We start from the raw sequence: 26,334 nt of genomic DNA on the forward strand, positions 1-26,334 counted from the left end.
GGCCGCCCGGGAAGCCGGTCCTGCCTGGCGGGGAGGCGGGCCCTGCGCACTGAGGCCAGAGAGCTTCCAGAAGCAGGGCTGCAGGGGCTCCTGGACGCCCAGGGGAAGGTCTGCCGCGGATGGCTGTCTGTGTGCTTGGGTAGCAGCCTGGACCCCCAACCCACCTCCCCCACCTGCAGCTGCACCGTCCTGAGTGGAGGCCTTGGGGCCCTGATCTGGGGGCGCCCTGCCCCACTGAAGATGGGGGTGCCATACCGAGACAGGGGTGCATAAACCTGCGTGCTGGCCCTTGGTCACCCCAACACCTGTGGCCCCCAGCCTCAGACCACCTGGGGGAGAGGTGAGGGCCCCTCTCCAGCGGCTCTGACCACAGGCAAAGACCCGAAGGTTCTGATGTTGGACCAGCCCCGTGGGCAAGCTCCCACCACAGCCTCCCTGACACGTACGTGTCCAGCCCATCCTGCGTGTCCACGCTGATATCCTGGGGACTTGGAGGAGTCCCAGGTCTGGCAGCCGCAGGCCCCAGGGACAGCCCAGGAGGGGGCATCTCAGCCCCGAGGCTGCGTCCTCAGAGCGCCACGCGAGCCTGGCCCCGGCCCCACTGACGGATGAGCGATCACCCGCCGGTCACTCCCTCCTCTCCGGTCAGGGCAGCTCGAGGCCAGCACAGGGCCGGTCGCCTCGCTGGGGCGTGAGCGCTGGCCCCACCTGGGCTCTGGGCTCCGGCCCTCGGCTGCCCGGCCCTCGGCTGCAGGAATCCTGCACCAGGGGCAGGTCGGGCCTCTGTGGGGAGAGCTGGAGCTTTCTGCAGGTGGGCGAGGAAAGTGGTCGTCTGAGTCTCCTGGGGGCAGCAGAAGGGGTGCGGCTGGCCGGGCGGCCTTGCCGGAGGAGGGGCCAGAGGTGCTCTGGGAGACCATCTGCTCTCTGTGCCAGTGGAGAGAGCGCTTTCCTGTCTGCCATCTCCTGGCCCGTGGCCTGCTTGCACTGGGCACACAGTAGGCGCTTAAAGACGTCTGCTAGGCAGCTCAGGGAGTTTCGGGGGCCTGGCTCAGGGCAGTGGCCCTGAGGCCAGCGAGACCCCAGCATTGCCTGTGATCAGCTGTGGAGTGTTGGCGCCCTGGGCTCAGAACCTGCAGTGAGAGGGGTCAGGTCCACCGGTTTGCGCCAGGTCTGGGAGCCAGGTCCCCCCAGCACCCCCTACTCTCAGAACTGCCCACCTCACTCTAGGTACCTCCTCCAGGAAGCCCTCTGGGCTTTCACTGTTCCTGTGCCTACACTTACTCCCTTAGCACATGGTGGCCCTGAAGCGTCCGCTCCCTGAGGTGGGGGCTCTGCTCGCCGCGGCCCCCAGCACGCAGAGCAGGCAGCCCCGGGTGAAGGTGCCCGGCCTCTGCTCCTTTGTGCCCACCGACCAGCACACCCTGCAGGGACAGGCCACCTCTCCCCTAGCGGCTCCTCCCTGCTGTCGCGCTCTGTGCTGGCCGCCTGGGTGGCCCCTGGCACGGAGCCGCCGGCCCCGCCCTTCTGAAGAGCCCGTGGCCATAACGGGTGAGGTCTGCGTTCAGTGCCACCACAGATGCACCGTCCCAGGGCCCTCGGGACGCTCGGGTGGAGCGCCTCCAGGGCAGGAAGGGAAGCGGAGGCGTGTCACTCGGGGCACCCACGCTCGGGGTATGGGCTCCGGGCCCCTCCTCAGCCTGACTGCCCGATCTCACGGACACACTGCCCCCGGGAGGGAGGCAGCGCCTGCTCAGTGGGCCCGGAACTCCCTGGATTTGGAATTTTTATACGGCAAAGGGCACAGAGAGAATCTCAGAGGCGGGAAGGGCGGCTGGCCCCTCGCCTTCCCGCCCTCCTGCCGGGCAAGCAGCCCAGGGCTGCCAGTGACTGCTCTGCTCTGTCCCCAGGTTCAGGACGCCGTGAAGTGCCGCGTGGTGGACCGGCAGGAGGAGGGCAACGGGGATTCGGGGGGCTCCTTCCAGAACGGCCACGCCCAGCTCATGGTAGGCTCAGCGAGCTGCCCGGCAGGGCTCCTCCCCCTGCTGGGAGCCACGCCCAGCTCATGGTAGGGCCAGCGCTCTGCCCGTGGGGCTCCTCCCCTTGCTGGGAGCCACGCCCAGCTCTTGGTAGGGCCAGCGCGTTGCCCGGCGGGGCTCCTCCCCCTGCTGGGAGCCGCTCTAGACCCCGTGGCCCCCCAGGAGGAGCTGAGCCCCGTGCAACCCTGGGGAGACTCACCGAGGTGAAATCCCTGGTCCGGGGTCTGGGAACGGGCAGGGCCCAGGTGCCGAGTCTGGGTGGGGCTGCCAGCGGCCTGCGCCCACTCCTCTGCCCCCAATCTCTGTACCTCCCACACCGACTCCTCCGGCTCAGGCTCAGCCAGGATGGGACTTGGTCACTCAGCCTCCATCCCGCGGACCGGCCCTGGCCTGTCCCCTCACCCTCTACCCTGTGTGGCCTTGTCCCCAGCCAGGTCGGCTTAGGCCCTCCGGCATCAGACATGCCGTTGGGCGCCAGGTACTGTCCGCCCCTGCTGCCCACCTCACAGGTGTGTGCTGAGACATCACCTCCAGGGAGCCCTCCCTGACCCCCCCCCCGCCCCCGCCCCCCCTCCAGGTCTCCTGTTCAGGTCCTGGGAGTGCCCTGGGTGAGTTCTCCATCCCATCACTTCACTGGGCGCCTGCTGCCCGCTGGGTGCCCCCCGGTGTGCGGTGAGCCTGGCCACCAGGAGGTGTTCCTTCAGTCCTCGGGTGCCCAGCCAACCCGTGGGGGTGTGAGGCTCACAGCCAGGGCCTCGGCAGGTGCTGGCGGCCAGCCCTGGGGAAGAGGCTTGTACCCTCACGGGCAAGGGGAGGGGAACGGACGCCCCCGACACTGCTCCTGGCCCGATCTCTGACCTCAGGCTTTATAGTCTTCCCACCGACCCAGCGTCTGGTTCTCGGAGAAGGAAGCTCCAGGTTTGAAATTAGGGTCCAGCCCCACGGCCCCTGGAGAAGGCCACACCGCAGCCTGGGGTGGCCCGAGTGGGTCTCCCAGTCCACCGGGCTCTCTGAGGCTGGGGCCTGGGGCCCCACTCTCACGTCCCCCAGCTCCCAGGCTGGGGTGGGCCAGGTGCCACAGCGGGATCTCAGCCACCAATAAGGGGCAGCTGGCCTCACCCTGGCACCGGACATCTGTGTCTGAAGCCTGATCTGCGTCTCTGGGCAGCTGGCCTCCATTTCCTCATCCTCGGGGCTGCAGGGAGGACCCCACAGGAGATGGGAGACAGGCCCCCACCCCCTGCACACCAACAGGGGGCGGCCTGGGCGGCAAGAGGCTCTGGCCTGAGACTCTCCATGCCCCGCCTCATGGAAGGGACGTCAGAGCAGAGCAGAGGGGTCCTTATGCTGGAGTCAGAGGGGCGGGGGCGGGAGTGAGCCACGGTGGGACCGGCCTTCCCAGCGCATCCACGCACGCCCTGGAAGGAGCTCACGTGCACACACGTGCACACACGTACACACAGGTGTGCACACGGCGCCTGCTGGGGGTCACTGCACACGGCAGCATCCGGGCACGAGCTGCGGACCTCTTCCCACTCCGTGGCGGGCACGCGCGGCAGCTCCCTGGCAGCGTGGGGGCCGGGCAGTGGCCCAGCCCCGCCTGCCGGCTCCGGGCCCTCACCCTGCCCCGCCTCTGTCTTGCAGACTGACTTCGAGAAGGACGTGGATCTGGCCTGTAGATCAGGTGAGCGCCTGCCAGGTGAGAGCGACAGGTGGCCCTCGCCTGGGCCACTTGCTTTTTCTTTTCTCTGTGTGTCTGTGTGTGTGTCTGTGTGTCCATCTGTCTGCCCTCATCTCACCGCCACCTGCCACAGCCCACACCGTGAGGCTGGGTCACATCCGCGCAGACGGAGGGCGGGTGCTCGGAGGCCTGGTCGGCGCAGACAGACGCCCCCGCACCAGGGCCTGGCCCGCCCCAACCCTCGCCTTCTCCAGCCTCTTCCACCCCTCCCCACCCACGGCCCTGAGGCAGCAGGCAGGGTCTGTGAGTCGATAACAGAAGAAACTTCCAGAAACCTGTCCAGGAGCATGGGCTCACCAGGGCTCATGTGGTGCTGGCAGGATTCTCAGCACTGGAGGGACCCTGGGCCCGCGCCTGGGCCTGGCCCTGTCCTCCCAAGCCCCTAAACGAGAAGCACTGTGCCCCCCCCCCCCAATAACCACAGACACTTCTGGTCTTTAGTGTCCACTCTCTCCGTGGGGGTGGTGAGGCTAGACAACTTGTGTGACACGGAGCTGCCCCACTTCCTCCCTGTCACCGCCTCGTGTCACCCACCCCTGCCTGCTGTCCCTTAAGGGCCCACATTCTGTGTCGTCCTCACATCTCCATCCTCCATCCAACCAGGGAGGAGTGTTGGCCGAGCCTTCAGACTGGGGGGACGTCAGTAGGAGCAGGAGGAAGGCAGGGTGAAGGAGCCGTCACTGAGCCCTAGACTAATGCTGAGTTTCCTGGAAGCAAGAGGAAAAAGGGAACCACTTGCCCAATGAAAGGACTCTGTGTTAGTGTCATTGTTCTGAGAACCGGGCGTCCGGGGCCCAGGACAGGCAGTGTGCCTCAGAGCTGTGGAGAGCCAGCTGGTCACACTGCCCCGCGTGTGATCCTCAAGGGGCATCTTCTCTAGAGAGAGCCACGGGGCTGGGAGCTGAGACGGCCCCAGACTGGGAGTGTCAGCTGCTGCTGGGTGAACCCAGGAGGGCTTCCTGGAGGAAGTGATCTCTGGTCGGGCGGAATGGGAACTGGACAGAATGGTCTTTCCCTTCCCATCTTGGTCCCACGTAGCCTAGGCAGCTTCCCTGAGAGGTGACCTCAAGACTTGAGAGCCTTTGGAGGCTCGGGCCCAGCCCCCTTTGGGTGGCCCTGGCCTCTGAGCCCCCCATTTCTTCCTCATCGTGACCCAGGCTAGCCCATGACCTCAGGCAGCTAGCACCTGGGGGTGCAGGGGGAGGCTGAGGTCACAAACACAGCATGAGGTGGGCACACCGGCAGGAGGTCTGGGAGCCTGGAAGGAGTCTGGACTTGGGGCCGAGCACCCAGGAGGCCCACAACTGGATTTCGGCAGGAGGGGGGTGCACAGCTCTGTCCAGGCGAGCTGCCCCCTGTGGGGCGGATGGGCAGGTCTCTGCCACAGGGACTCGGAGGGGCACAGGTTTGCTGGGTGAGACCGGAGTGGGGGAGGGTTGCAGACGTGGGTGCAGGGGGTCAGCATTCCGAGGCTGGAGAAGAGAAGGGGCCCGGGAAGTTCCAGTACAGGGGCTGGCGAGTGACCGGCGGGTCGGAGGGCGTGGGCCGACAGGGTGGCAGAAGGGAGTGGCGGGCGTTTGGGGGCCAGACCAAGGTGCTGCTGCGTTCACAGCAGGCTCCCCGGGACCAGCCTGCGTGAGTCTGGCCGCTTTGGGCCTCCTTGGGCCAGCGAGGCTGAATCGACTGGTAGGAGCGTGGCACGTGGTGGGCCAGCTGGAGCCCAGGTGGGACGTCGTGGTGGCCTGCCCCCCCCCCCGCAGCTGAACAGGAGGGGCTAGGCATCAGGGCGCTGCACCCCAGGAGCGATGAGGGGTGTGTCCCCGAAGTTCCAGGAAGCGTGGGCTGGCTCCAGGGCCGACAGGGGCTGCCCGGCTGCTGGGAAGGGCTGTGTGTGGGTGGCAGCCATTTGTCCTCCTGTCTTTGGGGGCAGACTGGAGGACCCCACGTTCCAGCCTTGCTTGAGAAGGCCAAGGACTCCCGGCTGCAGCACCACCAAACACAAGAGAGGGCGCGCCCGATCAAGACCCACCGAGGTGTCCCCGAGGCCGCCCTGACCCCCTTGCCTGTCCCCACAGTGCTCAACAAGGACATCGCAGCCTGCCGCACGGCCACCATCACGGGCACGCTCAAGCGGCCGTCGCTGCCCGAGGAGGAGAAGATGAAGCTGGCCCCCGCCAAGGCGCCCCCCGCCCACTTCAACAGCCTGCCGGCCAACGTGTCCAAGCTGCACCTGCACGGCTCGCCCCGCTGCCCGGGCGGCCCCCTGCCCGACTTCCCCAACCACTCCCTGACCCTCAAGAAGGACCGGGTGCCCAAGTCCTCCTTCGCTGGTGATGGGGACATCTTCAAGAAGCTGGACTCGGAGCTGAGCCGGGCCCAGGAGAAGGCCCTGGACACCAGCTATGTAATCCTGCCAACGGCCACGGCCACACTGCGGCCCAAGCCCCCCGAGGAGCCCAAGCACAGCATCCACATCGACCAGATGCCCCAGACCCGCCTCATCCACCTCAACATGGCACCTGATGCAGGCCTCCCCGCCCGCAGCCCCCCCTCCCGCCAGCCCCCAGGGGCGGGGCCTCCGGAGGCACCCCCCGCCCAGCCACCCCCGCCCCCACCACCCCCACCCCCACCACCCACCCTGGAGCCAGCGCCCCCCAGCCTGGGGGAGCCCGGGGAGCCTGCTGCCCACCCAGGGCCCAGCTCGGGGACCGGGACCAGGAACGAGAATGTCACCACCTTGTCCGTGAGCTCCCTGGAGGTGAGGGCAGCCCCGGGGTCCTGGGGGCAGGGGGTGCTGTGAGCGTGGCCAGTTTGGGCTGCAGCTCCGCACGTGGGGCCTGCAGCGAGCGTCGGGGAGGCTGGGGGCCAGTGTCCTGGCCTCACTCCTGCTGGCAGGGGTCCCCTGGCAAGAGTGGGGATGGCCTACACTGGAGAGCTGGGCTGGGCAGAGCCTGGCCTGGGACCCAGGCATCCTCAGCCCATTCTCTAGCCATGCTGGCCCTGCTGGGCCCTTATGACAGGGAGCGGGGGGCCTGTGCCATTGCAGAGGGGCCCACCCGGCTGGACTTGAGCTGGCCCGAGTCTAGCCCATTCCATGCCTGGGCGGTCACAGCAGCAAGGCCCTCCTTAGATCAGCCTGAAGCCGGAATTGACCGCACTCTGCCTGTACAGCACGGGGCTCCGCGCGCACTGGGGGGAGCACTGCCTAGCACCCTCAGGGAGCCCCCCCCCAGGTCCCCACCTCCTGGCTCACTGCCTCTGGTGAAGCAGCCCCAGGCCCCAGTTCTCTGTGGTGCCCCCGCCACGCCCCTGCCCTGCGCCCACTTCTCGTCTACGGTCACCGGCCAGTGCCAGTGCAGGAGGACAATCTAAGCGAAGAAATGCAGGGCAGAGGGTGTGGAGGGAGGGAGCCTTGGGCCTGGTCCTCCCCTACTTCTGGCTGCCCTTGGTGTGCCCACAGTCTGCTCCAGGGCCCCAGTCCTCTGCATCACCCTTGTCCCCTGTCTCTCAAAGCAGGAGATGGCCCTGGGGACAGTCTGGGACAGAACGTGATGAAATGCTTCTGCGGGCTCACCCCCATTCTGGACCTGGAATACCAGAGCCCCAGGCAGTCACGTGACTGCCATGTGACTGGCACTGCTGTCTGGGGCCTTGGGCCTCGCTTCCCCTGGCTCAGCGGGCCCCCCCTTCTGCCCACCTGCTTCCCCCAGAGCACTCAGGCTGGGCCCCACTGTCTCTGGACGGGGTGGCCGACAAGGGGCCTGGGCACTGCGAAGTGTAGCTTCAGGATGGTCAGAAGCATGTCCCCCAGCCTGGCGGAGAACCCAAGAGCAGGCATGGGGTGAGGGGGTCCCCAGCGTCCCCCATGCTCAGGCAAGGAGAGGCCTGGACTTGCCGTCAGGGAGGTTTTGGGGAACTGCTTACAAACGCGCACAAACACCTTCTCCCCACAGCGGCGGAAATCACGATATGCAGAACTGGACTTTGAGGTGGGTCCTGATGTCCCCTTCCCCAGACACCCAGGGCCAGAGGCGCTCAGACCCCCGGGGGCCCAGGCAGCTGGAGCCTGACCACAGGCAGGGAGGGGCTGGGGAGGAGGAGCCCGGCCTGGCAGGGCAGCTGCCCTCCAGGCTGAGGACGCCCTGCCCCTCGTGCCCCGCAGAAAATCATGCACACCCGGAAGCGGCACCAGGACATGTTCCAGGACCTGAACCGGAAGCTGCAGCACGCAGAGAAAGACAAGGAGGTGTTGGGCCCCGAGAGCAAGGTCTGGGGGACGGGGCGGGGCCTTGGGGCCGCGGGTGGGGTGGTGGCGCGGGGCGGGGCCCTGGGTGGGGTGGTGGCGCAGGGCGGGGCCTTGGCTGGGGAGGGGCGTGGGGAGGGGCGTGGGGCGGGGCGTGGGGCGGGGCCCAGGGACGGGGCTGGCAGAAGGAGAGCTCTTAGTTGATGCTGGCTTCGAACCCTAAGCGTTCCTTCTCCCTGGTTCACCATTTCCCCCCAGGCTGGCCTGAAGCAGCCCTGTTAGAGCCTGGAGGGCCAGAGCCAGCATGCGGGCCCCCCAGGGACCCACCCCACGCCCAGCCCCGTCCGGAGGGGTGGGCGGCGCACGGGGTCAAGGGATGGGTGCTGGGCAGGCAGGCCCGCCCCTCCCCGCCGCCCATAGCTGCAAGCCGGTCCGCCCCGAATGTCCCCGCAGCCCGCCTCTGCGCCTCTCAGGCCCCTTCCTCTCGGTTTGATTCTTGTCTGCGTTCTCTCCCCTCCTCATCCGCTCCTGCTCGGCGGCGTCCCTCCTGGCCTCCGCCCCCCCTCCCCCGCCCGCCGGCCAGCAGCCAGAAAAGCAGCAGACGCCTAACAAGCGGCCCTGGGAGAGCCTTCGGAAAGCCCACGGGACGCCCGCGTGGGTGAAGAAGGAGCTGGAGCCGCTGGCGCCCTCCCCGCTGGAGCTGCGGAGCGTGGAGTGGGAGAAGTCGGGCGCCACGATCCCGCTGGTGGGCCAGGACGTCATCGACCTCCAGACCGAGGTCTGAGCGGGTGGGCGGCGGCCACGCACCGGCCCGAGGAGGGGATGCTGCCCCCGCCCCGCCCCGCTCCCGCCGCAGGACGGGCACAGACACGCTCTCGGGCTGCGGGCCAGGCCCGCGCCCCGGCCTCAGGGCGCTCGAACGGCGGCCAGGCGGAGGCCCGCAGTGCTGGGACCAGAGCCAGAGGGGACAGGAGGCACCGGCGGCCCGGGTGGGCACAGGGCTCCAGAGGCCCGAAGGTGCCTCAGACTCTGCCCTCCTCCAGCCCGGCGCCGGCGGGCAGGCGGGCGGGCAGCCGCGGACAGTGGCAGGGCCGGTGCGGCCAGCATCCCCAGGACGCCTGCCAGAGCTGCCACGGCAGAGGACCAGCCTGCTTGGCCCAGCTGGCCTGGCACCATTTTTTAGACACCCCTACCCTTCGGGAAGCAGCCAGCCCCACACCCACACACCTTTCCAGGGCCCGGGGCCCCTCCCCAGACCCAGGTGGAGAGCACAGCCCTCTCTCCCACCTGTGCTGACCCCAGGGGCAGGACTAGAAGCCCACTCCGGGAAGAAGCAGGGGTGGGGAATCTATTTTTTCTCTCCTTTTCTTTTCTTCAATAAAAAGAATTAAAAACCCACATCCCCTCTGTGTGGCCTTTCTCTGTCCGTCACAAGGTCCCGACCCCCAGCCTCGGTCCTTCCACTGGGGGCGAAAGGGCAGGGGAGGCCTGGTGGGCACCTCGGCTCCACCCCTGCCTTGGGCCCTGCCTGGGTGTCAGAAGCTCACTGTGTGGGCCCCGGTGCCCAGGCCAGCAGTCACGTGGTCCCCAGGGGTGCCGTGAGGGAACTGAAGGGGACCCTCAGATGCTGGACGCCTGTGTTCCCCCCCTCACCCACAGACTTTTAGACCCACACGGTTGGTGTGTGACTTCCCTATGGCTGGAGTCATTGCTGTAGGGACAATCCAGGACTGCAAAGAAATGTGGTGGGCAGAGGATGTGGTGGGAGGGAAGAGGGACTCTTGAGAGCTAGGCACCCCCCCTTCCGTCTGGCCTGTGTGCCCACTGCCTCCAGGACCCCCGCCCTCTGCATCACCTGTGTCCCATGAACCTCCCGCTTTGTCCTGGGACGGGCGTAAGGGACACATGTGAACACACCCACAGCTGCGCCCCATTCTCCATCCTGCCCTGCCCTCTGCCACCTCCCACCTAGGCCCGTGACACACAGCTTGCCCAGGTTTCTGAGCATGAATTTGATGCTTGTCCCTCTAGTGGAAATGCCGGGTCTTGCCTCTCCTCTATGCTTCCAGCAGGGGGCAGCCTGAGCCTCCACAGGGAGCCAGGCTGGCAGGTGCGAGGCTGAGAGAGGAGCTGAGCCAGGATCCCCCCACCAGGCTGCACTTCTCACCCCAGGGCAGGCCCCCGGGCCCTGCTGGACCCTGAGAGGCAGCAGACAAGGTCCCTGACCCGAAGAAAAAGTGTGCAGGTGGTCTGTTTGCAGGTCCCAGCACCCTGGATTGTGGTCCCCCAACCACGTCAGTCAAGATGAAAACAATGCCAACCCCCCTGAAAAGTGAGGGAGCTGCCTGGCACGGGTCCCCCGGCGCCCCGCCCTCCACTGTCACGACTCCCTCGGGTGACAACCATAAGTGGCAGAGAATGGAGGGGAACCGGTGGTGACCAGGTGCAAGGGCTGGGGGCCGAGTGACCGCACCTGCCTGTTGGGAGTGCGCAGCGGGAGGGGCGGCACCAGCACGCAGGCCCGCAGGAGCCAGCCTCGCAGCCACGCTCTGAACGCTCCGAAACACCAGCTCTTCTTGGTGAGATTTGGCAGCCACACCCCCCTCCCCACCTGAGGCGTGTTAAGGTTGATCACCGATTTGCACAGTAGCTGCACGCTGGATGCACCCGGGACGCACACAGGACGCACACGAGACGCACACGGGATGCACACGGGCACATTGGAGCAGGCCCTCCTGGGACACTCGATGACATCTTACCCGTCATTGGCTGCACAGCCTCTCCAGACAGAAGCATCCAACTCTGAGCGCATCCGGCCTGGGGCCGGGGGATTCGGATGAGGCATCGGCCTGTGCTGCCTTCCTCATCCCTCAGCTGATCCAGAAGGACCCCCAGGAAGGGGGGGTCTTGGTGCAGAAAGTCCTGAGCCCCGTGCCCGGCTCCTGGGGGAGGCAGCGCGGAGCAGGGAGCAGAGGGTTCGCCACTGCCCTTGTGTGCGGACCTCCCTGCGCTGTTCACTGTGCAGCAGCAGAGCTGGAGAAACGGCGAGCCAAGAGGACCCACCACACCATCCCTGCACGTGAGGCGAGTAACTGGGGCTCAGGGTCAGCAGACTCGGGTCTCCCCGGGCTCAGCTCCCCCCAGGAAGGCTGTATCTTTCCAGGAGAGGCCACATTCCTGTCCTGCCCAGGACCCCACGTTCACGGCTGCTCTGTGCTGCACGGCCACACGGTCACTGGTCACAGAGATGGCTGTCCTGTCTTGGGCCTCGGTGCAGGAAGCCCCCAGGGACGTTCCCCCAGACTCATGGAAACCCCCGGGCCTTGCACGGGGCCACCTCTGTCACCTGTGGGGAGACTGCTAGCGGTGCTGTGCTCTTGCCGCCAGGCGGGGCGAGGTCTGGACACCCCGCTCCCCCCGGCCCTAGTCTTGGGCCCTTCCCTCTGCGGGGAGGTCCCAGGGGCAGCGAGAGCCACGCTGTGCTGTTCCCTCCAGCAGAAGCCACTCCTTTCAGAGGTGGCCAGGCCACGGGAGAGATCTTCCTGGACCTTATGTTTTCTTCCCTGTCTGGGTGCCTCTGGACAAGCACCCCCTCTGGCGCTCTAATACCTCCTCTGCCCCCTTTCTCCTGCCACCAGCGGAGCCATCATGGCGTAGGGGTGGTGCCCAGGATGGCGGTGGCCACCGTGAGTGGCAGAGCACGTGCTGCCGGAGCTGCTGGTGCTGGTGGGGAGCGGTTTTGATGCCGACCGGCATCGGCGTGGCTGGTGGTGCAGGGGGGGCGGGGGCGGGGCATTTGGCAGATGGAGGGACTGAGGAGAGGGAAGGAGCTGCCTGAGGACAAAGACCGGAGCCTGAGTCCTGGGGGGGGGGGGGGCAGACGGGAGGCAGCCTTCTCCAGGCCACACTCCTGACACCCAGGTCCCCCTCACCCCACTTCCTCCTGTCCCCAAGGCCAGCAGGGCCGGGGCGGGAGGGGGAGGGAAGCCTGAGCAATCCCTGCTCCCCTGGTGGAGAGGCCCCACCTCTGCACAGGTGGAGACCCTTTCTGGAAAAGCCTTCACAGCCACCCCCCTCCCCACCGCTGGCCCCCATCTGGAAGTCCCTCTTCCAGTCTAGCCTCCTGCCGCAGTACGAGAGGAGCGTGTGCCAGTCAGCAGGCCCCGCTCTCAGTTCCCACCCCTCCCTCCCTCCCGAGGCCACCCTCTCACTGCCCTGTGGGCCGCCCAGCAATGCCCTCTGGCCCCTCCTGGCCTCAGCCAAGAGGAAGGGCCCACCTGCAGGCTCCCATCCCCTCCCCAGGCCTTGTGTCCCCCATGGGCTTGCCTCCATAGAGGAGCAAATCCGCAGTGTGCCTCATGCCCCGGGACCAGTTCTAGAACCTTCCACCGGCTGGGAGTGCCCTTCCTGGCCCTCCTCCACCCACCGCCTGCTCCTCGTGAAATCTCCAGGCCATGTCTGGGGAACAGGAGACCCATGTGTCTCCCTGGGGTGACAAGGCAGCTGGCCAGAAACGGCCACCCCACTGCCCTGAGAGGATACCAGGAAGCCCTTTCGAAACGATGTAAAATCTGGGGTCCTTCGCTACCATCCCCCCAGGCCCCTGCAGGTGTCTGGGCTCACCCTCAGCAGTGTTCAGCCCCAGGCCCTGGGGAGGACGCCGAGGCCCCGCCAGGAAGGGCTGGCGCGCCGGTCAGGGCCAGCAGGGGTCACCGTCTGCCCCCTTCTGCCAGCGGACAGAGCAGTTCTCAGGCTGCCCGTAGGTGAGGGTCCCCTTCCGGTGCACCTCTCTCCATGAGGGCGCCCCGTGGCCCTGGCCAGGTTGGCTCCGAACAGTCCACAGAGGGGCCCAAAGGTAGGCTGGCTAGGGGCACATGGCCTTGACCTAGGACAAGCCCCGCTCCTCTGGGCCTCAGTTTCCCCTCTGGCACTGCGGCAGCAGGACTGAGGCCAGCAGTCTGTGGCCCTGCAACCTCTCGAGGCGTGGGGAGCAGTGGGCTCCCAAGTACTTGTTTCAGGGCCTAAAAATAACCAGGAGGGGAAGGGTGTCTCTGAATAGACCGCCAGGCTCCGGCGGAACCGGCTCCAAATAAGGCTCTGGCAGAGCCGGAAGCCCCGACACAGTCACTGCTCACGTCAGCCTCCCAGCTGTGCGGCTCCAGAACCTTCCCTCCCTCCCCAGCCAGCCCTCAGCCCGGGCCTCCCCCCAGAGCCATCAGGCCTGGGGCAGGGCCCGCAGGGGTCTGGGGAGCCCCCTGGAGACTGCAGCTCCCCGGACAAAGAATATTGGGGTCTGAGCAGTAACAATCATGGAATCGAAGATTTGCTCATGGGGAGACTTCCACTTACACACGCGGATGTCAGGACAGTCCCAGTCAGACCCCTCGCCCCAAATCTCCAAAGACGCAAGAGGGGGCCCCCTGGGGAAGGCAGGGTGGGCTTTCAGCGGGCTCTCCCTTCGGCGTCCCCATGAGCGGGTTCCCCAGACGGCGATGGGGGGCAGCCTCCAGCCCTGCTTGGGCCAGTCATCCCCACAGGCGGGTACCCTGACCGGCGATGGGGGGGGACAGCCTCCAGCCCTGCTTGGGCCAGTTGCAGGGCGCAGGCGTCCCCAGCTGTCCCAGGAAGGCAGAGGAGGTGTTGCTGGACTCAGCGAGGCTGTCTGGGAACACCATATGGACCCCGCCCAGGAAGGGGAGTCGGGAGGAGGCAGGCGGCAGCACCCCCCACCAGCTGCACCCTCTCTCCATCGCGGGGAGTTCCTTGGGAGGCAGTAGTGGGTGGGGCAGCCTGGTTCTGGGGCAGGCCGGCTGCCGGGGGCCTCGGGGGGCCTGTCCCCTCGCGGGTGCGCCTCCTTCGCCAGCCGGGGCCCCACCTGTGCTCTCCGGTCGTCTCCATCCCTCCCAGCCCCCTTCCAGGCTCGGGGCTCGCCAGTCCTCTGAAGGGAGGCAGCTGACAGGCTCCAGCCCAGTCCCTCTAAAAGGGACTTAACCTCCTGGATGGATGAAGGGGGCCCGGGGGGAGGCAAGACAGGAAAGAGGAGGGGTGGAGTCATGGTGGAGAGGAGGGGACACAGCCTGGTGAAGGTGTCCGGAGATCCAGAGCAGGGATGCGACCCCCCAGGCTTCTGGCCAGAGGGCGGGGGGAGGGGCTTGGCTGAGCCTGGAGCTCAGAGGGGCGGTAGATGGGCGCCCAGGTCCGCAGACTGACCCAGACCTGAGACTGCAGATGGTCTGAGGGCCGGGCAGGCGCCTCCCTGCAGCAGAGGGACCCTCTGCTCCCAGGCCCCACCCCTGTGGGAATTCCAGGGGCCACAGTGGACTCGGCTCCCGCCCCAGGTCACCAACAAGTCACTAGGGGCAGGTGTGGCCAGGGCCATACGGCTGGGCCCGGACAGCTGCCTGGGTCGCACTGGAAGCGCCCCCTTCCTGGCCCCAGCCCGGGCCTCCCACACCAGCCCCCACAGTCCCTGCCCGTGGCTGTCACCTGCTTTCCTGGCCTCCCCTTGCTGGAGCCTCCCGCCCCCACCCCACCTGTGGCTCCAAGTCTCTAAGGAGCTGTGACGTGTCTTACATTAGGTTTTGGTGTGGGGGGTCTGCCCCCCATCCGGCTCGCATATGAGATCTTCTCCTGACGGCAGGGAGGGCCCCTGGGGAGGCTGTGCAGACACGCCTCCTCCACCCTCCCCTGGGGACATGTTGTCAAGGTGCGGGGGCCACCAGTGGATGGGGGGGGGCCAGGGGAGCAAGCCGAGTGGACAAGTAGGGGGAGGGGGCGGCGGGGGCTGGGCCGAGCTCCGGGCTGAGGAGTGGAAACAGACAGGGGCGGGCTCCTGCTGGAGGCGCACAGAGCAGGACAACTGTGGGGCCCGGCGAGGGGCCCCATGGGGCAGGGGCTGGTGTCCCCGTCCCCCATCACAGAGGAGGGACGGAGGCACACAGAGGTGAGTGACTTGCCCAAGGTTGCAGAGTAAGTCCGTGGTGAGCTTTGAACCCAGGAGCCCTTAAGAGACACCACACTGGCCGTCTGGGTTTGTGACAACTGAGGATTGTCAGGGGAAAAACAAAGTCATTTCCGTTGCGTAACTGAAAGCAAAGCCAGCAGGTCTGAGGCCCACGCACTCAGCACCGTGGCCTGGGCACCTCAAGGCGCTGCCGGAAGTACGATCCGTCGGCACACAGGCCAGCGCCCGGCGCTAACCCGGGCGGGGGGCGACGGCCCCAACGGCCGCTTCGCTCTGCGCCCTCCGCCCCTCCCTTCCCCTGGAACTCGGGGCCAGACGCCCCTCTGCTGGGTGAGGCCCAGCGTCCAGCCCACACCCGGCCCCCGGCGCCCCTCTTTCGGGCCCCTTGCACCAGGGACTCCCCTCTCTCCACACGCCTCCACAGCTCCCGAATTAGGCCTTCTCGCCGCATTTAATTACACAGCCATTCAGGCTTTCTACTTCTTGAGTCACTTCTAGGACGCCATATATTTTTAGAAATCCATCTCTTTCATCGAGGTTCTCCAATGTAATGGAGGGACTTGCTCAGGGCAGTCTCTTCCCACCTTGTTGGTTTCTGATGTGTCTGACATCGTCTCCTTTTCCTCTGGCCTTTGTTTGAATTGTGCCTTCCTTTTCTCTCTCTGTCTCTCTCTCTGTCTCTCTGTCACTGTCTCTCTCTCTCATTTGACATCTGATCAGCTGTTGCAAAGAACAAATGTTCAGCTTTGTGGGCCCACTAAGTGGCGCCTTTCTCTCTTTTGTCTATTTCTGCTCTTGTCTTTCTGTCCTTCCTTCTGGGGGGGATGGGGTCACTATGAACAAAAACAACTAATTCCTTAAGCAGGATGCTTATCACCGTAAACTTCTAGATTTTGATGTGCATCTAATGTAACTTTCAGGCTACAAATTTCCCTCAAGGTGTTGCTTTAGCTCCGTAGGGACCGTTTCCGTTAGCTAGCGTTGTTTTAATGGTTACTTTCTTTGATACATTATTTTATGTGCTTTAAAGTCCTGAAATGTGGACATTTTAAAACCTGCCTTTTTGAGATTTCCATTTTAATTATAATGCTGTCATAGGATATAGCATGTGCCGATTAAAAAAAATACTCCCTATGTATATATTTTTTAATTTTTTAAGAAATAAAGCACGAGTTGGGGAGGGAAAGAGAGAGAATCCCAACCAGGTTCTACACGATCAGTGCAGAGCTGGATGCGGGGCTCGAACTCACGAATTGTGAGATCATGACTCGAGCTGAAATCAGATGCTTACCTGACTGGGCCGCCCAGGTGCCCCCCCCCCCCGCCCCCGTGTATTTTCTAACTGCTGGGAACACAGCCCTGTGTGCAGTCGTGGAGTCAGGGCTGCCATCTTCCATGCGGCCGGCTGCTGCTTCTGCGTGACCTGCCAGTAGTTAAGAAAGGAATATTGAAAATCCCCACCAGGATAGGTTTTTTTGTAGTTTTACCAAAGTTTGCTTTGTGTATGCACCGCCTCAGGTGGGGACCGGGGTTTAGATCGCCCTTCTTCCCAGCAAATCACACCTTTTATTCTCTTGAAAGGACCCCCTCTCTACATGATAATGATTTTATCTTTTGACTTACAGTCCATCTTGTTTGATAGTATATAAACACCCTAACTGTCTTTTGTTAAAATACTATTTAAAATTCAACCAGAGAATCTCTGTTTTTGAACAGGTTTTTAATCACATGTGTGTGTGACCACTGTGTACCCACTCCTCGCCGCGTTCCCTATCCGTCCTGCTTTTATGCACTTTAAAAATCCTCTTTCTCAGGGGATGTGGGGGCTCGGTCAGCTCAAGTCATGATCTCACGGTTCGTGGGTTCGAGCCCCGTGTCGGGCTCTGTGCTGACAGCTCAGAGCCTGGAGCCTGCTTCCGGTTCTGTGTCTCCTCTCTCTGCCCCTCCCCTGCTCACACGGTCTCTGTCTCTCAAAAATAAACATTAAAACAATAAAAAAAAATTCTTTCTTGATTTTTAAAACAATCACACTTTTAAATTTTCTTAATCCACTTTCACCTTGTATTGGTCCAGAAACCACAGATTCTTTCTATTCCTTTTCAGCTGACCTTTGAAACTTCACATTATTTTTTAGAAGGTCTAAAATTTTGCAAAATATTAACACCCTTTTCAAACAAAACAAGGACCTAAGAATATTTTAATCACCCTCTTGGGATTTAGGTAGTCTATCATTTTAGCTCCGTATTTTTGAAACTCCGTAATGCAGACTTTTTTAAAGACCAGACGATATTTGGTTGCATTTACTTATGTGTTTAAGTTACTTTGCTCACCGTTTAGTTGGGTTCTGGGCCCGATTATGATTTGTGGGTGGGGGCTGGGGTGTTGGGCGGGTCCCACCAGCAAGCAGCGGCCAGAGCCCAGCAGGGGCCCTGCAGTTCTGCTCGACCGCACCCGGACCTGGCAGCAGCCCCCCGGGCCGGGCTCCGTCCCACAAGACTGCCCCCCCCTCAGATGCCAGCTGCACCCCAGCTTGTCGCCCGAGGCTCTGGCCGCCAGCCTACCCTGGGGGTCCCCTCGCCCCGGCCTCGGCTTGGGTTCGGTTGTGCGAGCGGCGCATGCAGCTCAAGCACCGTACTCCCTGGATCGCTGGTTCTGTTATAAAAGGGCTGTAACTCAGGAAGAGAGGGAAGCGGGGCACAGCCCCCCCCCCCCCCCCGGGCCCGCAGTGTCCACCAACCTGGAGCGCTGAACCCGTTCCTTCCGGGGTGCGAAAGAGGCTTCCAGCCACAGCGGGACTGAGGAGGCCGTTGGCTCTCGGGCCCCTCCCTCTCCCCACACGTTAGGGCTGGGACTGAACATTCCAGGCTTCTCATCCCACAGGGGGCTCCGGGCCACCAGCCCCTCCTGAGGTGAGGCCCAAGGGTCATCTCATTAACATAGCAAAAGACACTTGTCCTCACCTACCCGGGATCCCAAGGGTTTAAGGAGCCACTGTCTCAGGAAGGAGGGCAAAGACCTAACGTCTGCTGGTGCTGAGTCACAGTATCACACCAAGTCCTCCAACATCCGTGCCTTCCTTCTCCAGTGTGTTCTGCCAAAGTCCTTGTCGTCTGTCCATGATAACCTCTCTTTGCACAAGCAGAAGACTGAGCTGCCCCGACTCCCGGGCCACGCCCCTGCCGCGTGGTCCCCCCCCCCCCCCCCCCCCCCCCCCCCCCCCCCCCCCCCCCCCCCCCCCCCCCCCCCCCCCCCCCCCCGCCCCATCCCCTGGGGTCCCGGTCCTGGGCGTTTACCCCTCTTCTCCCCATAACCCTCCCCAACCCCTAAACAACGATTCTAGTTGAGTTAATGTGTCTGTTTCCTTTATAATTGCTCTCAGGGAAAGAAAAAAGGTTTTTTTTTTTAAACTTTTTGAACTAATTTTAGGCATTCAGAAGAGGAGCAAAAATAGTATAGAGGGTCTGTATGCCCTTCACAAGCTTCCGCTAATGTTCACATCTTATTAATCCGCGAGGCGGGGCGCCTGGGCAGCCCGGGGTCGGACTCTTGATCTCAGGGTCATGATCCCAGGGTCGTGGGACTGAGTCCCTCGTCGGGCTCCGTGCTGAGCGGGGAGCCTGCTTGGGATTCTCTCTCTGCCCCTCCCCCGCCACTGTCTCCACACTGTCTCTCTAAAAAACTGAGACAGTTATCAAAGTGTACAGATTTTAAATTTATTTAAATTATATTATATACCTCATTCTGTGTTTGACTTTTCTCCACTAGGTGCTTTTTAAAATTTTTTTTAATGTTTGTTTTTGAGAGGCAGAGAGAGAGAGAGCATGAGCAGGGGAGGGGCAGAGAGAGAGAGAATCTGAGCTGGGCTCCAGGCTCTGTGCTGACAGCTCAGACTCACGAAACGGGAGATCATAACCCAGTCAGGATGCTTCAGACTGAGCCCCCGGGACCCCGACCACTAAGCACTTTTTTTAAAAACAGATCTGGGTTGCTATGTGTGTACTCCATCTGTTATTTTTCTGTTTTTCCTTTTTCTTCACATGATAAAACTAAACAATCCTGCCCGATGCAAATCCCAGATGAAGCTACACGTGGCGACCCTCTGCATGCTAACACTGGTGTGCCTGCCGGAACTTTCCACACTTTACCCCACGTTACCCCCACGGCTGATGTACAGTTAAGACTCAGCCACCGTGCGGCTCCAGGAGTTTGGGCAAAGCCAACGCACACGGGTGCGGAGCGGGCCGGCCATGGGGAGACCCCCTGCCTGCACTCGATGGGCAAGGGGCCAGCGTCAGCTGCTTCCCTGCGGCCCGGGGCGCTGTGTCTCCTGGGCGGCCGTCCCCGGTCGGCCCGTGGGCCCTCCTCCCTCAGGGGAAGCCGCGACACAACCCAAGTTACGAGGTCTGACGTCCATTCTCCCTCGTGGATTGCGCTTTCGGTGTTAGACCTACACGCTCACGGCCATGCCCGACACCATGCAGGTTTTCTCCGGTGTGACCTTCTAGAGGTGACCTTTACCGAGCTGCATTTTACGTTTAGCTTCAAGAATTCACGTTAAAAAAAAAGAATCCAGACAGACCCCACAAGCCACTGGAATTCCCGTTTGTGAGCGGCATGTGGGGTCTGTCTGGATTCTCTTTTTTTAACGTGGAGGTCTGATTATTCCAACAGGCTTGTGAAGAGACCATCATTTCCCCACTGAATGGACTTTTTTTTCTCTTTGTCAAAGATCAGTGGACTGGAGTTGGGTGGCTCTGTTTCTGGGCCCTCTCTTCTGTCCCACTGACCACTTCTTGCACCAACACCCACGGTCTTGACCGTTCACTCTTCTTCCGTCTTCTGTTTCCCTGTTCAGATATTCTAACTCTCCATTCGTTGTGCTCTCTCTTAGAGCTTGGGCACATCGTTGATTTAAGGTCTTTGATCACTTCAGCACCTGTTACCTCTTAGTTGGCATCTATTCAATGCCCTTGCACTTGAGGTATTCCTGTTCTTTCACACGGCAAGGATTTTGGACTGCGTCCCGGCCGCGGTGGATGTTTGGGGTGAGCCCCGGTCCGACTTGGATTCCGGGAGGACACCCATCTGGGGAGGGGACGTTTTTGCAGGCAGTCAGGCTGGGCCCGCGCCGCCAGGCCATGTCCGTGAGCGGTGGCCCTAAGCCCAGGTGGGTTTTCAAAGCGCTCCCCAGGCTCCTGAGCCTGCCTTGTGTGTGTGCAAGGGGCAAGCCCGGGACCCGGGCAGGGCTGCCCTTTACATCGGCCCTAAAACTGCCACGTGCTGTTCACGGTTGGCCCCAGGGGCCCCGCACCCGCTGGCGAGACCTCTGTCTTGAACGTTCTGTGCGGCGCATGTGCTGGTGGGTCTCACCTCCTCCGCTCAGCAGGTGCTGTGCTTCCTGGGGAGTCTGGGGAATCTACTAATTTCCGCGCAGCTGTCCACTCACTAATTCACAGGGAGAGCCGTGTCTGAAGCGCCGCCCCATCTGGCCACTGAGACTCTAATTCAGCGACTGCATTTTTCCTACCTAACGTTCTGATTCTTTTTCAAATCTGCTTGGCTGTTTTTGATAATTCTTTCTCTTTGGTCATTTGATGGTTGTCTTTTGTCCCTTTAAATGCTTCCTATGGGATCATTTTGCGAACCGTGTTGGTTCATTCTGGACCCTCATCCCGAAAACATCTGAGGTCCGCAGGGGCCAGAAACCTCGGGGTTCCCTGCTCCCGCTCTGGGCCTCTTTCCGCCCGCCTGCGCCCCTCTGTGCCCACCACAGAGCCACTCAGGCCGGGAGGTGGGGGCTCCACCCGGCCAGACAGCTTCCTGCCCCAGCCCCCCCCCCCCCCCCCCAGGCAGAGCATCCCACCCACGCTCCCTCCTCCCTCCCTGGGGGGCCACGCCTCGGGCCCCTCAGTCCACCAACCGTTCCTGTTCTTGGCTGGCTTTGGGCGACTCCCATTTTTTTGCTTTTTGTTTTTCAGCCCTTGGAGATTTCCCTGCTTCTCTCAAGAGCCAGCATCACATCCAAAAGTACATTTGCTGTCATCTGTCCAAGACGTCCTTGTGTTTTCGTGGGAGGCTGCCTGGTCTGCAGGTGTCGGAATCTTCTGTTCTGGCTCCTGTCCCCACTGTCGACCCCGAAGTGATCTGGGGCAACACGGATCCCGTCCACGACCCCACGCGCTCCCCGGCGGCACTCTGTCCCAGGCCGCACCCCTCTCTCCGCCGCTGCATACCCTAAGGATTCTTCGCCGGGACACCCTCCTCAGTGGAACCACGATGAGCAGGGACCCCTCGTGTGGGGCCAATCTGCCTCTCCTCCCCAGCCCCCACCTCCAGACCGCCCCTTGCCCCAGGCCCTCCGGCAGGGGACATGTGCCCCTGTGCTCCCCACCCCAGCCACTTAGCTCCACTGCCCTGCAGGGGTAGGATGCACGGGCTTCTCTCTGGCCCGACACCCCCATGGGCTCCCCGGCTCTGGCAGACTCCGGCCCAGCCCAGCTCCCATCCACCCTTCCAGCCCGTCCTCGGCTGACAGATCACGCCCCCCCCCCGCCCCCCCACCTTCGTTCATGCAGCACCTGTGCCGAGACGGGCTCCTGCTCAGTGCCTTCCACCCCCTGACCACTCGCTGGTCATGTCCTCCAGGCTGGCCTCCAGCTTGCCCCCTCCACAACGCTCCCTCACTTCCCTGGCTGGAGGCGGAGTCTCTGGGTGATCCCTGGGCCCCCGGAGCTGCTGTCGGCACCTCCCCAAGGGCCAGTGGCACCCTGGGATGATGCACTGTGTCCCTCCTCACTGGTTTGACTCACAGTTGCCGGGCGGTGACCACAGGCCCACTGCCGTCCCCAGACAGCCACAGGGGAGGGGCCCCAGGACACGGCTGGAGGGCCCTCGCTGCAGCCTGGAGCAGGAGGCAGGCTTTGTGCTGCCCACCTGGGCACCAGGGAGGGGGGCAGTGCAGGCAGGGAGCCAGGCCGGGCAGCGCAGGAAGGTGGACGCCAGGCCCCAAGGGTCTCAGACCCACGCATGCTGCAGAAGAGGTGGGGGGCTTGGACCAGGGCAGCAGGGCAGTGGGAAGATTCTAGATGCTGGGGATCTCTGGATCTGGGAGGGCTGTGAGGGTGGTGAGGGTGGGGAGGGGTCAAGGCTGACCCCCAGGGGTCTGGGCCCAGCACCAGCAGAGCTGCTGAGGACCCCATGTCCTGAGAGTCTGGGTCTGGAGAGGGGGCCGCCAGCTTCACTGAGGGGGTGCGAGGCAGGGAGAGCCCAGGGAGGCCAAAGGGAACTGTCCCATTTACCAGAGGACGTTAGACATGGGCCGGGCTGCGGTTCAGGGGGTCACGAACGGGGACAGCTCACCATGTCCTCCACGAAGCGGTCAGAGAATTTGTGGCTCGTGGAGTCTGGGTCCTGCTTCAGGAGCTCCAAGTCTGCACAGAGACCCCAGGTCTGATGCACAGCCGCTCGGGGCAGGGGAGGCCAGAGGGCAGCCTGCTGCGGGAGCTCGAGGGTCCAGGTGGGGGGCACGGCCCTGTCCCGGGAGCCCCGTGGGGTGTATGTGGGGGGGGTCACGGCCCTGTCCCGGGAGCCCCGTGGGGTGTATGTGAGGGGGCACGGCCCTGTCCCGGGAGCCCCGTGGGGTGTATGTGAGGGGGCATGGCCCTCTTCCAGCCCCCGGGCCGTTGTGATCGTGACTGTGGTCCGATTCGCCTTCTTATCACGAACACACATTCTGGGAATTTGGCCGTCAGCTCGTGACCTTCCTGCTCTGTGCCCGGTCCAGGACCGCCCCTGACCTCCAAGCCCCCGAGACGCACTCACGGCTCTCATGCCCTTTTCGCCTCGGATGCCAGGACTTCCTGGAGACGCTGATCCCGTGTCCTGGAGAGGAAAGGCACTGGGAAGGGTCTGGAACATTCCAACGCTGCCAGAAACAAGGATGCCCACAGAGAGTCCAGGGACAGGGTTCACAGGGAGCAGGATTCCAGTCCGAGACCGGCAGGTGTGACAATCTGAGCAATCAAGCAACGACGCAAACCATGGTAGCGATGCCTCCCGGGAAGGAGCAGGTCCTTCATGAGCCAAGAGGCCGGCTGGACCGCCTCCCCCAGAAAGGATACATTGAGTCTTAACCCCCACGACCTCCGAACGGGACAGGACTTGGAGACGGGGCCTCTGGAGGCGATGCTGTGAAACAGGGCCACACGGCGGTCCTGGTGCATTATGGGGGGCGCCTCAGGAGGGGAGTACCGTGGACGCAGTGATGCTCACAAGCCAAGGCCAAGGCAGCGCCCGACCCAGGAGAGGGCCTGGGAGGGCCCGGGGCCCAGCCGGCTCCATGTTGCAGGCCACTCATGTATGTGGCTCAGGCTCACCGAGCTGTGTCACTGGGAACTCGGGGACCCAGCAGGCCATTGGCTGGAGGTGCCACTCCAGAGGCGGGAATCAGCAAAAAGGAAACAGAAAGGAGTTTTCTGTAAAAGAAGGGAAACACTAATAGATTTCATTTTGATCAGTATTTAACACTGAGGGAGCATTTAAACACGGGCGTCTTGTTTCTTTCCTCCACGATTGTTGACAAGAAGGCCCGGCTGCGACCCTGGGCCATGTGGGGCACCGGGAGAGAGGAGAGGAGGGCCCGGAGCACACACTCGGCCCCCGGGGCCCAGGGTTCAGAGCCACAGGCTGGCACGAGGCAGCTGGCTGGTGGCCGAGGTCAGCCAGGCCGGATGGGGCTCAAGGGCACAGCAACGGTGCCACATGAGGACACTCGCAATGAGGGCTGGGAGCATCAGGGTTGGAGAACCCGTAATCCACACGTCTCAACTGCTAGAAAATTCCAGAAGGGGCTTCTAGCAACACTGGCAGACTGGGTGAAAATATCGGGATGACAGGAAGGAACGTCGGCGTGAGCGACATAACACAGGGGTCTGGGACCCACGCTGCCGTGCCGAGGGGACACGTGCGGGGCAGCGAGGGGCCCAAAGGCCGCAGGCCGGGGGCAGACGGCAAGTCAGGCAGAAGGAGCCCGGGCCGCCAGCCGCCCCGCCGCGCCCCCTGCCAGCCCGCGGTGGCAGCCGCTTCCTTCGGGGTAAAACTCCAGCTCCTGGAAGGTGTGAAAACGGGAGAATGTGCAAACCCAGGAAAGGCTGTGTGGGAAGAGTGGGGGGGCCACCCAGAACGGAAGGCGGTGAGGACGCGCATGCCGCACGTCTCCGGGCTCCGCCAGCGCCTGAGCCGTCCCCGGGACCCCGTCACGGCGAGGTTGTGGCGGGTCTGGAACCCACAGAGGAATGAATGTTAGTTAAACCTGCGAGTGTAACTTGGTCACACTGACGGTCTTGTGCTCTAACACAGGCAGTTTAATAAATTGGTGAGATCGGGGGCACCTGGGGGCTCAGTCGGTTCAGCATCCAACTGCAGCTCAGGTCATGATCTCACGGTTTGTGGGTTCGAGCCCCGAGTCAGGCTCTGTGCTGACAGCTCGGAGCCTGGAGCTGCTTCCGATTCTGTGTCTCCCTCTCTCTCTGCCCCTCCCCCACTCACACTCTGTCTGTTTAAATAAACATTTTAAAAAGTTAAAAAATAAAAATCAAAAAGTAACAAATTGGTGAGATCAGAAACCACGGTGTGAACCCAAGGGCAGCAGGCGTCTCTCCGCGCGCTGCTCCCGTCACCTCCCGTCAGCTCCCGTCACCTCCCGTCACCTCCCATCACCTCCCGTCAGCTCCTGTCACCTCCTATCAGCTCCCGTCAGCACCCACCTACAGCCGAGTCCCCACAGCAAAAGGGGGCAGGCAGGTCAAGACCAGAGCCACACACACATGACAGGTGGCCCCGCGGTCCCCGAACGCGCTGAGGTGGGCATCAAGTCCAGGCACCCGAGGAGTCTCGTGGGAGGAAAGACCACCCTCCCACCCAGGAAGCCGGAGGCGGAGACCTGACACCTTGGGAACGAGACCAGAAAGACTCCAAGCGAGGCCTTCCCCCTTCCCTCCCTCCCTCCCTCCTCTCTCAGCCTACATTAGGAGCAAGAGAAAAGACGTGTTTCAGCCACGCCCGGGGCCACGCACACCCATGACACCTTGGAGCCGGGAAGTCAGGGTAACACCCACCCCACGTGGCACACAGAGAAGGACCCGCACCCCAAAATGACCAGAGCAGGTGACCCGAGGCGGGAGGCCCTGGCGCCCATCAGAGCAGAGCGTTCCTTCCCCTCCCAGCTCCAAATTCACCCCTGCTGCGCGCTCTGGGAAAGCGGACCCGGCTGAGTGTCATCCTCGCCTCGGGGGCAGCGTGGGGTGCAGGAGGGACCCCGCCCCCATCCCTCAGGCAGGTGCCCCCAGGACTGCCCCCAGGCCGTTTCACGCCGGTCTCCTGTGACCCCTCCCCCTGTGGGACCGACCCCTGCATCTCAGGGCCCTGGGTCCACGTGAGCCTCTCTGCCACGCCCCCAGCTCCGGGGACAGGGGTCCTCCTGACCTGGAGTGGGGGCTGTCACCCACGACGCTGGGCGCTCCCGTCCACGCCCACACGCCATCCCCGCGGTCCCTCATCCCTCAGCGTTCGCTCCGCCCTGTCCCAGCCGGTCCCCCTCGGCCCCCAGGCCCTGCGGCGGTTACCTTCCCCTGCTCAGAGCGCTGTGACGTCCGTCTCCTGAACAGATGCTGAGGGACAGACACTGAGACAATCACAGCCACGAGGGTCGTTGAGGTGTGGCGGCCCCACGGGCACCCACAACCTGTGGCTAGGGTGACGCGGCACCGTCATCAATCCTGGGGACAGCTTGGTGCCCAGCAGTGCTGCTGCGTGCAGTGGGTCACCGGCACCCCGTTTCCCGCGGGCAGGGAGCTGGGCCCCGCACGCGCACTGCTCCAGGGCCGGGGCAACGTGGGGGGGGGGGCCCTCCCTCAGACCCCAGCACAGACCGTGGAAAAGTAACACATCCGGCCACAGAGCTCCTGCACAAGCAGAGACACGGTAAGCAAAGTCCCCGAAGTCACAGGCTGGACGACAGCGATTACGGTACAAGTGACAGCCGTGGACCCGCACCCGGAGCCTGTGGGGCACGCGACACTCACCAACGACACCCACACGCGGCGGGGAAGGCGCTCAGCACAGAGGTCCCGCCGGCTCCTCAACGAGGCGGCCCCTGCCCAAGTCTCTGCCCCCCACACCCCTCCTCCGGGCACCTTTGCCCCCAGACCGTAGCCCTCCCCACTTCTCCAGAAACGTCCGCCGTCTCCCAGCCACGGCGGGGACCCTCAAGCGTCTGCGCACCCCTCAGCCAGATTCAGATTCAGGGTGGCCACCAGGCTGGAGAAAAGCCTGGATGGGGACCGCGGTCCCT

General features: G+C 63.5%; 1 protein-coding gene and 1 long non-coding RNA gene across 2 annotated transcripts in view; both read left to right on the plus strand.

Moving 5' to 3' along the window:
• ADGRB1 (adhesion G protein-coupled receptor B1) overlaps window positions 1-9,420 on the plus strand; it is a gene marked incomplete at its 5' end in the record, with an annotated part of 54,406 nt that extends 44,986 nt beyond the window's left edge. The window contains 8 exons of the mRNA XM_029923337.1: window positions 374-504; window positions 650-774; window positions 1,290-2,003; window positions 3,681-3,720; window positions 5,853-6,535; window positions 7,731-7,766; window positions 7,940-8,044; window positions 8,607-9,420. Coding sequence (XP_029779197.1) covers window positions 374-504; window positions 650-774; window positions 1,290-2,003; window positions 3,681-3,720; window positions 5,853-6,535; window positions 7,731-7,766; window positions 7,940-8,044; window positions 8,607-8,804 — 2,032 coding nt within the window. The remainder of the gene's footprint in view (window positions 1-373; window positions 505-649; window positions 775-1,289; window positions 2,004-3,680; window positions 3,721-5,852; window positions 6,536-7,730; window positions 7,767-7,939; window positions 8,045-8,606) is intronic.
• Window positions 9,421-17,836: 8,416 nt separating this feature from the next.
• LOC115278706 lies at window positions 17,837-21,005 on the plus strand. Its single transcript, XR_003903050.1, has 3 exons — window positions 17,837-17,893; window positions 19,061-19,213; window positions 20,963-21,005. It is a non-coding gene; the product is annotated as an uncharacterized LOC115278706 (long non-coding RNA).
• Window positions 21,006-26,334: the final 5,329 nt, after the last annotated feature.

Source organism: Suricata suricatta, chromosome 15 (genome assembly GCF_006229205.1).
Source record: "Suricata suricatta isolate VVHF042 chromosome 15, meerkat_22Aug2017_6uvM2_HiC, whole genome shotgun sequence".
NCBI lineage: Eukaryota > Metazoa > Chordata > Mammalia > Carnivora > Herpestidae > Suricata > Suricata suricatta.